This window comes from Heliangelus exortis, chromosome 3, assembly GCF_036169615.1.
Source record: "Heliangelus exortis chromosome 3, bHelExo1.hap1, whole genome shotgun sequence".
NCBI classification, from domain to species: Eukaryota; Metazoa; Chordata; class Aves; order Apodiformes; family Trochilidae; genus Heliangelus; species Heliangelus exortis.
Genome location: NC_092424.1, coordinates 91,090,216 through 91,105,823, shown reverse-complemented (window position 1 = coordinate 91,105,823; position 15,608 = coordinate 91,090,216). Strand labels below are relative to the sequence as shown.

Here is a 15,608-nt window from a genome sequence, read left to right as displayed (position 1 = left end):
TTTGTCACCAATTCTCTCTTCTGTCCTCCCATGCTACAAATGCCATCAGGGTATAATTCTAATTTTAAAACCAGATCATACTTTTTTTTTTTTTTTTTCCTCCAAAATATCCTGCAAATTATCTTCAGCTACTGAAAGAGATTTTTCCATTATTCATTTAGCTGTCATTCCTCAAGAACTTACAAAGTGCTTCTGGCCAGTCTTATCTAATGTACTAAGTTTAATAGCTGGAAACCATTCAAGATCCTTTGAAGATCATGATGTAAAAAGTCACCCTTTTTGTGATGAATGTACTTGGGCTTTTGGGCACATTCAAAGTTAAGAAAACCATATATTTTTTAACAGTTGTGAAACAGTAAGTGTAGAACGTAATTGAAATGTTTTGCTATACAGGTTTCAAATTTGAATGACAATTTCTCTCTGATGTATGTTTATGTTTTATATGATTCAAGAACTGAACAATTAGGACTTTCAGAGGCTGATGATGAAACATTAGATTTTTAAATTCCATTTTCAAATAAACACAATGAAATTTAATTAACATTTTGGAAACATTCAAATGGACAATTTAATATTACCTATTAACATTTTTTCTTAATGTACTTCAGGAAATACTGTGAATTAGAGTGCTGATGCAGGAAAATTATCCTTTCTGTCAAATTAGTCAGTCTCAATAGAAGAAAAGCTAACACATTGCTGACAATACATCACAGATTTTCCCCTACCAAACTTATAATTTCAGTTATCATGATCTTGGTAAAAAAAAGCATTTAATTTGCTGTCATAAGAAAATGACCTGGGGAAAATATTAGGATAGGCTACATTTATGTAAACTCTTATACTTCAGTTCCTTTTGTAGCAAGACCACTTAGTTTTTTGTACCTTGATATTTCTCAGAGATAAAAATTCTTATTAAGAATTTTATGCAGAGGAATCAATAGAGAAATTAATCTTATAACCTGCTGCATTTATATGCATAGATCAGGCATCTCATTATGACTGAGGTAGCTCATTCATGATCTATAATCAACTTTATGAAAATCACATCATCTCCTGATTCACTAGTGATTAATCAATTCATTGTGGAAATGCAAAATCTGTTCTATGAGGGAAGGAAAAAAGCTGGCTGGTGGACTGTGATCATCTCATTGTGTCCAAGTCACAGTTAATAACAGGACAAATTTTCTGAATAAATAAATAAAATTTCAGTGCTTGATTTTGAATAATTGCCTCCCTGCCCACCCTACTTCTCAGCTCAGCCCATTCTAAATATTGTATTCTCCTGACTGTAGGGTATATAAATACACATAAGTATATATATATTTGCATATATATACATAAATATATACACATACACTAAATGTTAAAGTAATATGTAATAATGGATAAAATTCTCTCATGTAGACTAAAGTTATTCTGGAAACACATTTCAAAGCTTTTGTTTTCATTTAAGAAAATAATTTATGTATGATTCTTTACAGAGCCAAGAACAGGTGTTAGATTTAGAGCTGCTGATAAAAAATAAATTGTTTTCTGAAACTGATCATACAGGCTGTGATTTCCAAGAACAGCATGATTTAGAAATGAATCTACCTTCTCCTCTCTCATCCTGATGATAGATGAGTTCTAAACTCAGATGTCCCATGAGAGAAGTGAATTTTGCAGACCCTGTGCTCACCTCTGTTTCTTTGCCACCCCTTACCCAAAGTATCACGACAAGATCCAGGAAAGCCTCTACAGTGATTTTTTTAATTACTCTTCACCTCCCTAACACTGTAACGTGGACTGAGGCCAGTGGGGGCCCTCTTCCCTCTTTCTGTTCTTTTGTACTGCTTTTAAGCTCTCCCCTCTCCAGGCTACTCTGGCAGCTCAGAAACCTCAGCACCTCACATTTTGCACTGTGGTGCAGGGACATCCTCAGGAGTTAAACTCCCGGCTCTAGAGGCTGATAAGCCTGGGGCCAGAGGGAGGGAGGAAACCTTTGCAGAGAGCTCTAAGAGAATCCTGAGCTTGCAGCTAGAAACCAGGTATTAACTCTGTGCTTATTTTCCACTTGGTCTGTTGCTCTCAATATGATGAGCTCTGGTTCTGCAGGCAGCTTGGCAGGACCTGGAATATTATTCATTAAAAGCATTTAACTTTTATTACAATTTAACTGATAGAAGCTCTTCCCTGGGCTTACCACCTAGGTAGCATCACAGCTGCTTTTTCCCCATGTGCTGGTATTGGCATACATTTTTTTTATGTGATCAACCCCATTAGCAAAGCATCTTTTTAGCCAGGTTTCCTGGGTAAATTGACCCATTTGACCATGTTTTGAGCTGTTCTCTTTCAACCCTTAAAATTTATGATTGTTTTTATTTTCAGCCAGATATGACAGAGGCCAAGGGACTGTAATAGTTAATTTCCTTCAAGTTTATGAAAAGTATTCAGGTAGGAGAAAGAAATAGGAAAGTGTGCCAGGCAGAAAAAAACCTGCAGCATGAGCTCACCTTACAGGACACCGAAGATCTATACCAGGCACATAAGTTATAAATATTGTAACAAGACCAAAATGGTCAGGGAAACTTGTACCTTATTGGGTTCCCACAAAGCAAGATCTTCGGAAACTGGATTTCACCAGTTCTCAAGTTCAAAGCTGTGTAACACTCAGAGATTTTTAAAATCATAAGCTAAAAGTAATTTGGAGTTAAGCTTTTATTTAAAGCTTCTGATTCACTGGAATCTAAAGGTCATGTGGATCTGGAAGATACTTTCATTTGTCTTGATCTGGTAGCCCACCATATAGCAAACCAAATGGTATTAAGGTGGCAGAACAAACGGTGAAAAGAAACCCAAAACATTTTCTTAAAAAATACAAAGTGAATTACATTCCTAGGAAATTATGAATAAGACATATAATGCAAATTGTAATATTAATTCTCTTGTACAAAATTTCCAGTTCTTCAGCTCTTTGGCCTAATATTTTTCTGGAAACAAAGCCTTTTTTCTTTTCCCCCATGCTTTTAGATGAATGTCAAGATGAACACTTATACAGAAAACCTGGGTTTTCTTAAGGAGATTCCTATGTACTTAAATGAACTCTGAGTTTCAGAAGAGGGCACACATATGTATCACTCTACCATAGTTCACAGGATATATATTGTCTGTTAAATACTTTTCAGGAATATGCAGATACTTGTCAGAATTATAGATTTTATACACAGACCTTGAGGAGATTAATTTAATTGATTTGGATTTCACTGGTATTAAGAAAACCTATTTAAACCTACATGAGGCAAAATTTCTTTTACTGTATTGAAAGAAGTCCATGATAGGGAGTTTCCCAGACAGGGAAATCCAATGAACATGATGAGAGACTTTTGAGAGAACACTATTAGAATATTTCACTCAGTTCAATCACATCATGGGACTTCTGAGAAATTAGGAATAAACTGTAATTGCAACGTATAATTATGCAGTCCAACATACAGCATAAATTCCACTGGGAAAATGCAAAGAGCAAACCAGAACAGAAGCAATATTTGCTGACTGTGATGATTTTTCCCTTTGTTTTATAGCTATAATGAAAGTGTATGAAGATTTTTTCCTTTACAAAGAGGGAATCTACAGACACTCCCAGAAAGCAGGATCTAAATGGAAAACTCATTCAGTCAAACTCCTTGGGTGAGTAAAGCATGTTCTTCTACCCTTTTCAGCTGCCAGTCATGAATGTAATAAAATGTCAATGACCAGTTTAGAGCACAAATGTTTCACTATCAGAGCTGAAGTTAACTCCTAGCATAAGATCATTTTTGTTTATCTGAGAATTTTAGAGATCTTTGGAAAGAGGTTCAGACCCATGATCTTTTCTAACATTTGCTCTAAGACTTCAAATATACTGGTTTATAAAATAAAATATTTTGCTGAGTATTCACAAATATTCCATGTGAACATTAGGTTGTAAACAAAACTGACACAATTTCCTCCAAACGTGCCACCAAGCAGAATACAAATGGAAACATAAAAATTGCCAGTAAACTACTAATTATCAAGCAGAGCTTCCTTGCCCAGCAGCCTAGGGTATCCCTTCCCCAAACAGAAATCAACTGCTGCTTGGATGCTTCTGATTTTATTTGGGATGCACAAAAATTATGTACTCAGGACTAAAACTCCTGCAGAATAGTATGTACCGTATGTGAGAGGATTTTTCCTCAAATGTAGTCCCGTGCCACTGTATTAAGAAGACAAGTATTTAATGAAGCATGCACTTGAATTACAGAACACAGCATGGGACTTCATTCTTTGACATGGAGAGAATAAGCAAGGATGAATTTATTAAATCACTGAGGGAGTAGTTACACAGAGACTGACAGTGGCAGAGCAACAAGGAGAAGTAGCAGGCTTACGCAAGATCATTTTTTGACCCTACACTGCTGAAAAAGTATTGACTAGGCCTAGTAGCTGAAAAGCTCCTGTACATTTACAGTCAATGTTGTCAAGCAGTGAAAGACTGGGATTTATCATGGAAAAATGGAGGACTGAATTAGGAAAATATGTTTATGAAGAACAAATTGGATGGGGCTCTGAGCAATCTGGTCTAGTGGAAGGGGCCCCTGCCTGTGGTAAAGAGATTAGAACTAGATGATCCTTAAGGTCCCTTCCACCACAAATTGCTCCATGATTCTATGATACGTAGTATCTTCTTATGTGTATAAATTTGAGGTATATCTTAAAGGCAATAAGAAATCAATAAAATCATAGAAATTTTCCCTAGTATCTAATTTGGACCACCCCTGGTAGAACTTAAACACATTACCTCTTTTCCTGTTGCTAGTCACTAGGGAGAAGAGGCCAACACCTGCCTCACTACAACCTCCTCTCAGGGAGTTGTAGACAGCAGAAGGTCACCCCTCAACCTCCTCTTCTCCAGATGGAACGGCCCCCAAAATGAGGCAGTCAAATTTGCAAAGCAATTTGGACACCTCAGTTCAGGGATGAGCTGTTGTGAGAGCAGGTGCTATGAAGCACACTTGGGGCAAGATCAGGGTGATGTTAGCTATTCCCTCAAATGTGGTGCCCAAAATATGTTCTGAATAACCTAATGAGGTGAGTGATTGAGCCAGAATGGCACACAGGGACAAAGTGATGGCTGATGTGGGAGAGAGAATGAGGGCTCTTAATGTGCTAAAGTGGATGCTGCATTAAATGGGAGCTGAAAGGCTGCCCTTGGGCAAGGAGCCACTCATGAAAAAACACTGAGCACCTTGGTTGAGAACAGCATCTCCCTGCAGAGGATTGTGTTGAATAGTTACTGCAAAACACTGAGTAGGAGAAAAACCAATCAAGTTGTCTGATATACTGAAGATATAATGTATGAACTGCTATACATGATAGACATGAGAAGTGAAGGAAAAAGACTAAAATTGAGAGTGATGATATTTAAGAAACCTCAACCTTTTAATCTGCGGGAAATGCATTTACTTACTAACTTTCTTATTTTGAATGCTGCTGAAGTTCCAGCAATGTAAAAAGTTACCCATCTTTTCATTGTCTAGTGTGTAAGTATTCTGACCTCCAACATTATGCCATATAAAAATATTTGCAGACATCTTATAACTGTAATAATGGAATTGAAGTTTGATAAGTTGGAGACTGTTTGAGTCCAAGTCAAGTTGTACTTGAGTTTTTAGCAATGACAAGTGCAGACATTCAATTTGATTCTGCTCCATAGACTGTAAAACACTCTTTTGTATAGATTTTAATGTCTTCAGGATTAAGTTATCACTTTTTCATATCATTCATTACTTGGAATTAATTTGTATGTAAAATATGTAGCCTACATTTTCTGATAGCTTTGGCTTTTTTTATAGTTTTTTGATAGTTTTTTGAAGATAGCTTCAGTGGGCTATTTTTGAGCAAAGGATAATTCAAACTCCTTGACCTAAATAAAAAACTCATGAGAATCTTATTAAAGTTGAACTTCAAATAAAAATACTGATGATTACTTGCATTCTGCCTGACAGAGATAGTTCTTGAAGAGAAAAAAAAGGAGCAGAAACATGCAAAAAAAGCAGTTTTATGTGGGTCGATGTTTATTGGAGTCTGATTTTTTATTTATAACACCTTCTGTAAAAGAGATTAAGTATTTGTGAAAGGTAGTCATAATAATGAATGATCATATTGAATTGATATTTGCAATCTCTCAGAATAATTTTTGAGAATGCCTTAAACAGCCCAGGAATTGTATAGCATTGTAAGGTGATTGAGTCATAAAGTGGAAACAAATTTTTGTGAAGCTTGCAAGAGCAATTTGTACCAAACCAGAAATGGACACATAAACTGCCTAATTGTTCATTGAGTCACAGGGATTGTGCATTCTGCACTTGAAATTGTGAGTTATTTTCTATCATTTGAAGGCTGCTCATTTATAAAACCACTCTGACAGGACCAGGAGTCTCTCTCCACTGTACTGTGCATCCTGAGGCTTAAAGGGAGAATAGGGAAGAACAGAGCAGCATGGAAGCAGGAGAGGAAAACATGGAACAGGCAGGTGGAGTGTGTTGTGGGTACCAGAGCTGCTGGGCTTTGACCACAGTCTCTATGGACAGTGAAATAGGGCTTTCAGCAATCTGAAGGCAGGATGGGCTGACCCCACTGATCTTTGAACGTGTAGGATCTCTCAAAAAAATTCTGTATCTGTATTCCAAAGACAGGAAGGTAAGCAGAAAAAGTGAGTTACAGAGACTGGGATACATAACAGCTAAGTATTGGTGGGAAAAAGTTAGATTCCTCTGTGAGGTAGCTGAATTTCCCTTTATCTTCCATGGCTATTCAACTGCTCTCTCCTAGGCATATAGCTTAGAGTGAGCTGAATTAATTTCTTGGATATTGTATCTCTTTGTTGACTACAAAAGAACCTGTGAGGTAATATCAGACTTAGAGAGCTAATATTAAAATGCCTGGGTTAAACTGAAGGAATCCCGCTTGTAACGGCATCATAAAGTAGCTTAAAAGCAAAATTACCATCTGAGTAATTTATACTAACATTTATAGTAAGATAGTATCTTCAGAATTTCATCTGTATGTATATTTGTGTAAATGTACACACAAACATGCATGGATCTGTGTTTATGTAATTACAATTACAACTCTTAATGACATCAAAATCAAAATAACCTAAAGAGACAATGAAACTAAAAATAGTTAAGTGGGACTAAGGAAGGCAAATTGGTCAAAGTCTGGTAATTTTCATTTTTTCATCTGTACTCTGGTATTTTAAGAAGACTAATGACTGGAAAATGACATGTGATGCTATTGTCTTTATCTCAAAGTCTTTAAGTAGAATGAATTCACATCAAAGATTATTTTAGTAGCAGATTTATCTCTCAGATCTATAGATTTAAGCTAGAGCTGCTGAAAAAACCTGTCAAGTCTATTCTATAGCAGACTGTCTGTAAAAGAGGTGGGATTTTTTTTTTCCCAACCTTCTGTTCCTTCTGCTCCTCAGGCTATCTTAGGGGAACTTGAAAAAAAGAAAAAAGTTCCTTTTCCATAGGGTAAAAAAAAAATTTCTTGGTGTAGAGATAGTACATTGGATTAAATGGTTACAGTTCTAGTTTGAATATATCTCTTCTCAAAGTTAGGCATAGTGAAGTAAAGTATCCACTAATGTTTGCAGCCTGTTGAGACAAATCTTCTCTCAAACTTTCCCCTTCATCGCTTCAGTATCAGTTCTAAGCTACAATGTCTGATCCATATCTTCCCTCAAAAAGCTGCAACTGCTGATCCCTTAATAATAAAAAATTCAGGAACGCCCCAAAAGCTGAATTCTTTGGCTACAATCAAATGTATAGATTGTTGCCTTATGGCTGGGAGGGGACAAGAATAATTCTATTAAAAGCCTTAGATACTGTTTCATGAACAAGATGGATTTTCAGATGTTTTGAAGGTCCTCAGAATGACAAAGAACTTTCATAAGAGGGCACTGAGAGTTGTACCTTAACGGGAAATGCACTTCCCTTCTGTTTTTATCAGTGATTCACTTGAAGCTTTAAATTCAATAGTGAAGCACATTAAATGGCATTGAAACATCTATGCCCTGAAAAAAAAAACATTAGTTGAATGTTTCTTAACACAAAAAGCCATGCTAATGGAGATAAAATTGACATGTGAGGCAAAAACTTGTGGTTTAGAGTTGAGGGGATAGCCAGGCAGAGCAGCAGCACTCTAAGATTTGATAGACAATTAAATGACTCACTTCTGCAAATTCCAAAGGCTTAAAATAGATACCAGTGACTACTGTTAGTGACATCTGTTTTTGGCTTTGAAGACACTTGTCCTCTCTTGACTGTAGACTCAGAATAAACCCAAACACCTTAAACCACCAAAAGTCATGGCCAAGATTATTTTCTTCCTGACTAAAGAAACCTTGGCTTTAAATCCTTTTTTTTTTTTTGTGAGGGAAAAAAACCAAACATCTCCTTTATTATTGTTAGACAGTTACTATTGTTAGACAGATCAACATCAGATATTATAGTTTAAAAATTAAACAGCACCACCCAAAAAATATTTTACAGCAATGAGAAATAAATTAGAAAATCTCCAAGTGTCTGATGATTAACATAGTTAAATCTGTGATATTGTCTTCCATATAATTTATTACAGTAGATTTCTAGGAATGATTTAACTATTGACTCACTGATAATTTGACACAACTGTCCTGCTGTAAAGTCCAGGCAACACTGTTGACTCAAATTCCAGCTACCATTTTCTAAGAAGTTTTGTCTTGAAGACTGTACTAGTCAGTGACTATCCTTAGTATTATTAAAAAAAAAAGATTGAGAACTAAAATTCTGTCTGGTTGAGTACATGAAAATCCAAGTCTTTCAAAGGTACTAGGATTTCAGATGGAAGGCAGGAGGGCTCTGCAGAGGGACCTGGACAGACTGGAGAGTTGGGCTGATTCCAATGGGATGAGGTTCAACAAGGCCAAGTGCCGGGTCCTGCACTTTGGCCACAACAACCCCATGGGGAGCTCCAGGCTGGGCACAGAGTGGCTGGAGAGCAGCCAGGCAGAAAGGGACCTGGGAGTCTGGATTGACAGGAAGCTGAACATGAGCCAGCAGTGTGCCCAGGTGGCCAAGAAGGCCAATGGCATCCTGGCCTGGATCAGGAACAGTGTGGCCAACAGGTCCAAGGAAGGGATTCTGCCCCTGTACTCAGCCCTGGTGAGGCCACAGCTTGAGTCCTGTGTCCAGTTCTGGGCCCCTCAGTTCAGGAAGGAGATTGAGGTGCTGGAGCAGGTCCAGAGAAGAGCAAGGAGGCTGTGAAGGGATCCAGCACAAGTCCTGTGAGGAAGGGCTGAGGGAGCTGGAGGTGTTCAGCCTGGAGAAGAGGAGGCTCAGGGGAGACCTCATCACTCTCTACAACTCCCTGAAAGGAGGGTGTAGCCAGGGGGGGGTCGGTCTCTACTCCCAAGCAGCCATCAGTAGGACAAGAGGACATGGACTTAAGCTCTGCCAGGGGAGGTTTAGGTTAGATATTAGGAAAAAATTCTTTACAGAGAGGGTGATCAGGCATTGGAATGGGCTGCCCAGGGAGGTGGTGGATTCTCACTCCCTGGAAGTTTTTAAAAAGAGACTGGATGTGGCACTCAGTGCCATGGTCTGGTAACCATGGCAGTAGAGGATCAAGGATTGGACTTGATGATCTCAGAGGTCCTTTCCAACCTGGCTGATTTTGTGATTCTGTGATTCTGTGATTTAATGTTACAGAACTAAGATTAGGACAATAATCTGCAATAGTTATGCTGTTTTTGTCTGGGCTCATAATAACAGTTCTGCAACCTAGTACAAAAAAGAAAGTGAGATGAAAAGTTTTAGTCTCCATGTATTTCTGTCCCACCTTCTTTTTGTCTGCAGAAGGTATTACCATGAGCCTTTTACAGAACCAGAACGTTAGTATTAAAATAAACCAGGTCAAGATGAGAGGGACTGAAAAAATCTGTGGGTCCTGTTGCAGTGTATATTTGTAAAGACCATGGGAAAACACTGGTGGTGACTGTGATTTCATTGTTTGCTTGGCCAGGGAATTTGCAATGTCAATGTAGGAAACACAGTATTTGAGAGACAAATTAGTTCATCTTTTTAACATTGATTGTTGTCAGCAATTAGGTGGGATGAATTATCAAGAGGTAATGAAGTCCACCTTCATTGTATTGTTACAGTTTCTTGTAAAAGCAACTAGGAAATGTTCAAACAAAACCACTTTCTATTCAGTGAAAGACTACTGAAGGAGCCTACATATTCTGGTTTTTTAACTGTCAGGCAGTGGTGTGCATTCAGGCCCTACTCCTACAGAACTAATATCAAGGGAAATTTATTATTGAAAAGGACAGCTAAGGTGCCTCTGCTATATAAAATGGGACACAAAATTATACAAATCCTCTTATGGAAGTATACAAGTACTCAACCTTTTACCTGAAAAAGTGGCAGAATTCTCTTTGCTGTCAGCTGGATCATGTTTCCCTTGAATACATGGGAACACTTTGCAGATTTTTTCTCCTGAAAGGGACTGAATGTGGTGTTGAAGAAATGACTTCTTTTTATTCAAGGTTATTTTTGATTAAAGAACATGATGGTTTCTTTTAGAAAAACAAAGTGGAGCATTTCTTACAGAATATTTTTGTCAATTAGAGGAAAACTCCCTTTTAGAAATAATTTTTTCGTAACTGATAAGCAGACCTTCTCCTTAATGATTCCCTAAAATCTATTCTTTTTATTCTTAATAAAAAAAAAAAATTCTGGACAGGGTGAAGTTGCAAATTGTTCCCAAAAACATGAAAGGCGGGTATATTAGTGGTCTAAATCTTTGTAGAAATAACCCTAATAGATTCCCTGTCTCTGTGAGTAATGGGGTTCAGCATCTGTTTGCTTTTGAAATGCCATTCATTTTGAGTAAATATCAAGCTGGAGTAATCGCAAAACCAAAACTTAAAAATTGCTATTAGCTTATTTTTATAATTAAAAAAAAATTTATTATTCTTCCTTAATGAATGTTGTCCAGGAATGTGTCAAAACACATTTAAGTCTGCCATTTGCATCTGGAAACTAATCCCACTGGAGTTAAATCACTTAATTCTTGGGATATTTCTTTTTGATGCATTCTTTCCTGGACTTCTTCCCCCTATTCTCTCTATAGAGTAATATATGACAATTAACTCTTTCTCCCTGGCCTACAGACAGGTAGGAGGTGTGCTTGGTTGCCATAACATATGTGATAGTTGCAACTAATGGATACAATGCAGAATGAGCTTGCTACAACAGCAAAGCTGAAATCATGGAAACTACTGAAGTGTAGAAAAAGGAAAAAGAGAAATTTAAAAGATTGAATGCAAAACTTATGCTCAGAAATCTATCTTAGAAAACAGGGTGGTCTATTTTAGAAAGTATGCTCTCCTTTCCTAAAGATACTACTACAGAAACACTTTCTACTTAGCAGTTTTTGAAAGAATTCCTCCCTCTTTAGAAAGTATATTATTTTGAGTGAGCCAAGAAATTCCCAGAAATGCCATTGATGGAGGCCGTATCAGGCTGTATCTGAAATACATTTGACAAAGAAATGGCAAAGCTTATTAATTATCCCTGAACTTGCATGTGATTATTCAAATACTGAGCATCATGAAGCTTTTTTTTTAAAAAACAATCACATTCAATAGTCATGACTAATATTGTTTTTACGATTCCCTGCATTTAATGAGCAGTAGCTACAATTTGTATTTATAACTGTAATCCAGATTTCACCTCTCTTCTAGTCACTAATTTATCTTGCTTATCTTTTCCTTTGGCTGGGAGTAGAGTTATTCCTCTTCCACTAGGATTCACGGTTAACCATGGGGAGCTGACACCACTGAGGCTGCTCAAATTTTTTGACAAAGATGACACAGACATTCTAAGTCCCTTATTCATGGTGTGGGATTTCTCACCATATTTTTGCTGCTTGCCTTTCAAACTGAATGTAGCACTTCAAAAGCAGTGCAAGCACATGGCCTTTGTGGGGTATACACCAATAAACACTTTGTCAATGTAATTTTGCCTATTCTAGGATTAACTTTATACTACAGAAAACCCCATCTTTGGTTTTCTGTTTGTGCTCTTTTACAGACACCAAATCATCATGACCTGTAAATAGTTACTGGACAAGCATTCATTGTCTAAATGCAAAACAAGACAGAACTCTTTAAAGAATCAGTAGACATACCAAGTGTATGTAGCTACCTAAGGTGTCCCATGCAGCTTTTCCATACTGAATTCCATCCAGATGATAGCCTTGGAACTTCTTCTGCCCTGCATATGTACAAAGTGGGGGTTAACAACTCAGAGCACTCTGCAGTTCAGTTTCAACTGCACAGTTATGAAAGTCCCATCACCTGGCAAGTGGGAACAATCTTTTGTGTGGTTTCATGGATATTGCCACAAACTTTACCATGTCCTCAGAGATGTCAAAGAAACATCAAGTAAGTTTGGAGGTTGTCCCCCATACTGTGCAGAAAAACAAATTAGGCTGTCAGCAATTTAATTTGTGCAGAAAAAGGCTGACAACATTTTCAGTCCAAAATACAACAGATATTCTTGTGAAGGTGTTGGATGAGATCTTTAACAAGAATGTTCCTAGGGATCTTCAGCTGAATTGAAAAAATGTGTTTACATTGCTTTCAGAAATTCTTCACAGTTCAGTGCAGTTCAGCTGGCAAGCTCTCCAGAGGAGAGATTCTGTCAATGAAGAGAGGTTTTGTAATGACAAACTGAAACTACACCTGCATGTTTTTTTATTTGGTTTTTTTTGAGTTTTTTTAATTATTATTCCTTAATGGCAATTTGGCTTTTGGGGCTCGCGGAATATTTCTCTTTATTTTCATCATTACCAAAATTTGTTATTTAAATGGGGAGACATCTATCAGTCAGGTTTTGTTCCAATACTGGTAGTGGGGCAACTAAGACAAGATTTTACTTTCTGGTTGCTTGTTTAAAGCTACATGTGGACATATGCATCAAAGATCTCACCAGATCCATCTCTTGTAACAGATGGGGAGTGTTACCTGGCAAAAATAGACAGAAGCAGAAGTTCTGGGTAAGTGAATCCATACCACTGTGATTTGAGGTACAAGAAAATCTCTACAACATAGATTATCTAAAATGAAATCCTTTCCTTTCAATCACTCTCTCAACACCTTTTTATTTTTTCCTTCACTATAAAGTCCTCTGCATAATTATATTCCTTTTCCAGCAACTTTTATTATAACAACCCTTCAACTAAAGCATCACCTATCTCACTTCAAAGGCCTGTTTCATCTAACCTCCCACCTATATCTGTGGTTTTTCTTACATTGTCTTTCCTGTCTAAAATCTTATTCAAATTCTCAAATGTTATTCACATTTCCCATGATGATTCAGTTCTTTTTGATGTCTGCATGCGAGACTCAATAAAAACCATTAATATTATTTATTAAAACATTTAGAAAATACAGTCTATCCATTTATGCCACATTGGAAAAAAAAATTACAAAACCAAAACATTAACAAGGCTTTTATTTAGAGTTAAGTCAGATGGTGTCACCTCTGTTGTGATTAACATCTCATCTCATCTCATTGTTCATGTGTTCAGCAAATGGAACATAGAGTTTACACAGCTGATGGCAGGGCTTGTCATAGGTTCATTTACATCTATGGCAACTTTACTGACTTCATTAGAAACTAAATTGTTCAATATGTCAATAGCTGCCTGAACAAAATCTAATTTATTAAAAGTCAGCTTTTTAATATCTTGGAACTGTCTTTAGCAGACTGGAATAATTGCAATTTTGACAATGGCTGCTTCATGACCACTCTCTCTCCAGACAATAGTTGAATTATCTAACGATTTCTGCTTAATTTTATTGCAACTGTAGAAATAGTATTACATTTATATTAACCCTGGTTCTAAAATTGAAATTTTGATAAAAAAAAAAAAAAAAAAAGGAACAAAATATTAGAAATTAGAAAAAGATGCATTCCATTTCTCAGTGCGCCAAATTTGAGAAAGTCTGTTTCTTAAAGAAGAAACTCTAACACAAAATATTAACTTTGCAGTTCATATCTTATCTTGCTCTTAAAAATATTACTTTAAAATTAAAATTAATGTGGTTTTCCTACTTTTTTTTTTTTTTTTCTTTTTTTCTTTAGATTGCTGCGAATTCCTGGGGGAAATCTTGGGGAGAAAATGGTTATTTTAAGATTCTACGTGGACAAAACGAGTGTGATATTGAGAAGCTGATTTTAGCTACTTTGGGATAGCCACACTCTTCTGCTCTAATTGTATCTTGCTCTGCTTTATGTATCTGTTCTTTCCATTGTTGCATATTGAGTCTTTCCAGATAAATAAAAATGTCTTCCCTTTAGGTTACTTTTCCCTCTGTTATGCCTCATTAGGGCTTTCTGACTCAAGCACCCCACAGCCATCACAACACTCTCAGACATCACGTGGTACACACGGTTCTTTGTACTAATGGTCGGTTGTATCCAGGACTACTGAAAACCTTGGGATCTCACAGAGCAGGGCATTCCATCCTCTGTCATTCACATCTCAACACTATTTTTTTATATTACTAATGGCTGATTCAACAGTGCCTGAACTAAAGAGAGTTACATTGTTAGTATTCATCTCTTTACAATACATATTCTGGTCACAAATCACTTTAGAAATGTTGTGTGCTCATCCACACAGAATTGGGTCAGACAGTTCATGGTCATACTGGATTAAAAATTCCAAAGAAATGTAAGCAGAGTTCTAATGATTTTCTGCCTTAGCTTAGATAAGTTTTATCTATGTATCACTATATCTTCCAGGAAATCAATTTTTTACTAGTAGATCCCAAAAAGTCCATGCATTTAGAGTTTAAAAAAAAAATCTACTAAAAAAAAGCATATTGCTGTTTCCACTGCCACAATTTAAAAATGTACAATTCCAATAATTTATTTAGTTAAAGGAAAATTGAGAAGAAAATGCAATTTTTCCTCTATTAAGTCTTGATATGACTAATTCCTGAAGTGTTTGCCTTCCACTCATTGTTTAACTTGGGAACAGGGATGTGCCACCATTCCCAAAAGCATGTTTCCAAGGGATAAAGAGGGAAGACATGCTGTTTTTTGTCATCACTGGCATATCTCTAGTCCAGGCAGAGATTCTGGTGCTGACCAGCAGGATCATTACTGCAGAGAAGACATCCAGAGCCCCTTTCACTCCTAAAAGGCTCCTGCAGCTGCTTCTGTATGGAGAAAGTGGTCTAAGGGCTGCATCCTCTCCTATCAGAATTGTTACAAATCTTCACAGGCTTGAGGACAGTTTTGCTTGGTTAATTAAAATATAGATATTGCAAATAGTGATAGAAAAAGAAATTAACTACCTTCTAGTCCTCTTAGTTCCAGTTAATCCAAAGGCCAGATGCTAATGGGAATCATACATCATAAAATTATGCATGAAGGAAACAGCCCAGGTGTTTTAAATAGGTGAGGGGAAAAAAGCTGCCATGAAAATTTTCCAGTGACACTTTCAGTGTCTTAAATAGACTATGCTACACTCTTTCTAGAAAA

The 15,608-nt window shown here is 36.8% G+C and overlaps 1 protein-coding gene across 2 annotated transcripts in view; it reads left to right on the top strand.

Annotated features, from left to right (window-relative positions):
* The window catches only part of TINAG (tubulointerstitial nephritis antigen), a 37,347-nt gene extending 22,931 nt beyond the window's left edge, over window positions 1-14,416 (top strand). The window contains exons 9-11 of one of the 2 annotated variants that reach the window (XM_071741706.1): window positions 3,561-3,666; window positions 13,065-13,110; window positions 14,202-14,416. In XM_071741706.1, coding sequence (XP_071597807.1) covers window positions 3,561-3,666; window positions 13,065-13,110; window positions 14,202-14,312 — 263 coding nt within the window. In that variant the 3' untranslated portion in view covers window positions 14,313-14,416. Of the gene's footprint in view, window positions 1-3,560; window positions 3,667-6,691; window positions 6,732-13,064; window positions 13,111-14,201 lie in introns of those variants that run through there. The other variant, XM_071741707.1, reaches the window with a different exon arrangement.
* The last annotated feature ends 1,192 nt before the right edge of the window (window positions 14,417-15,608 follow it).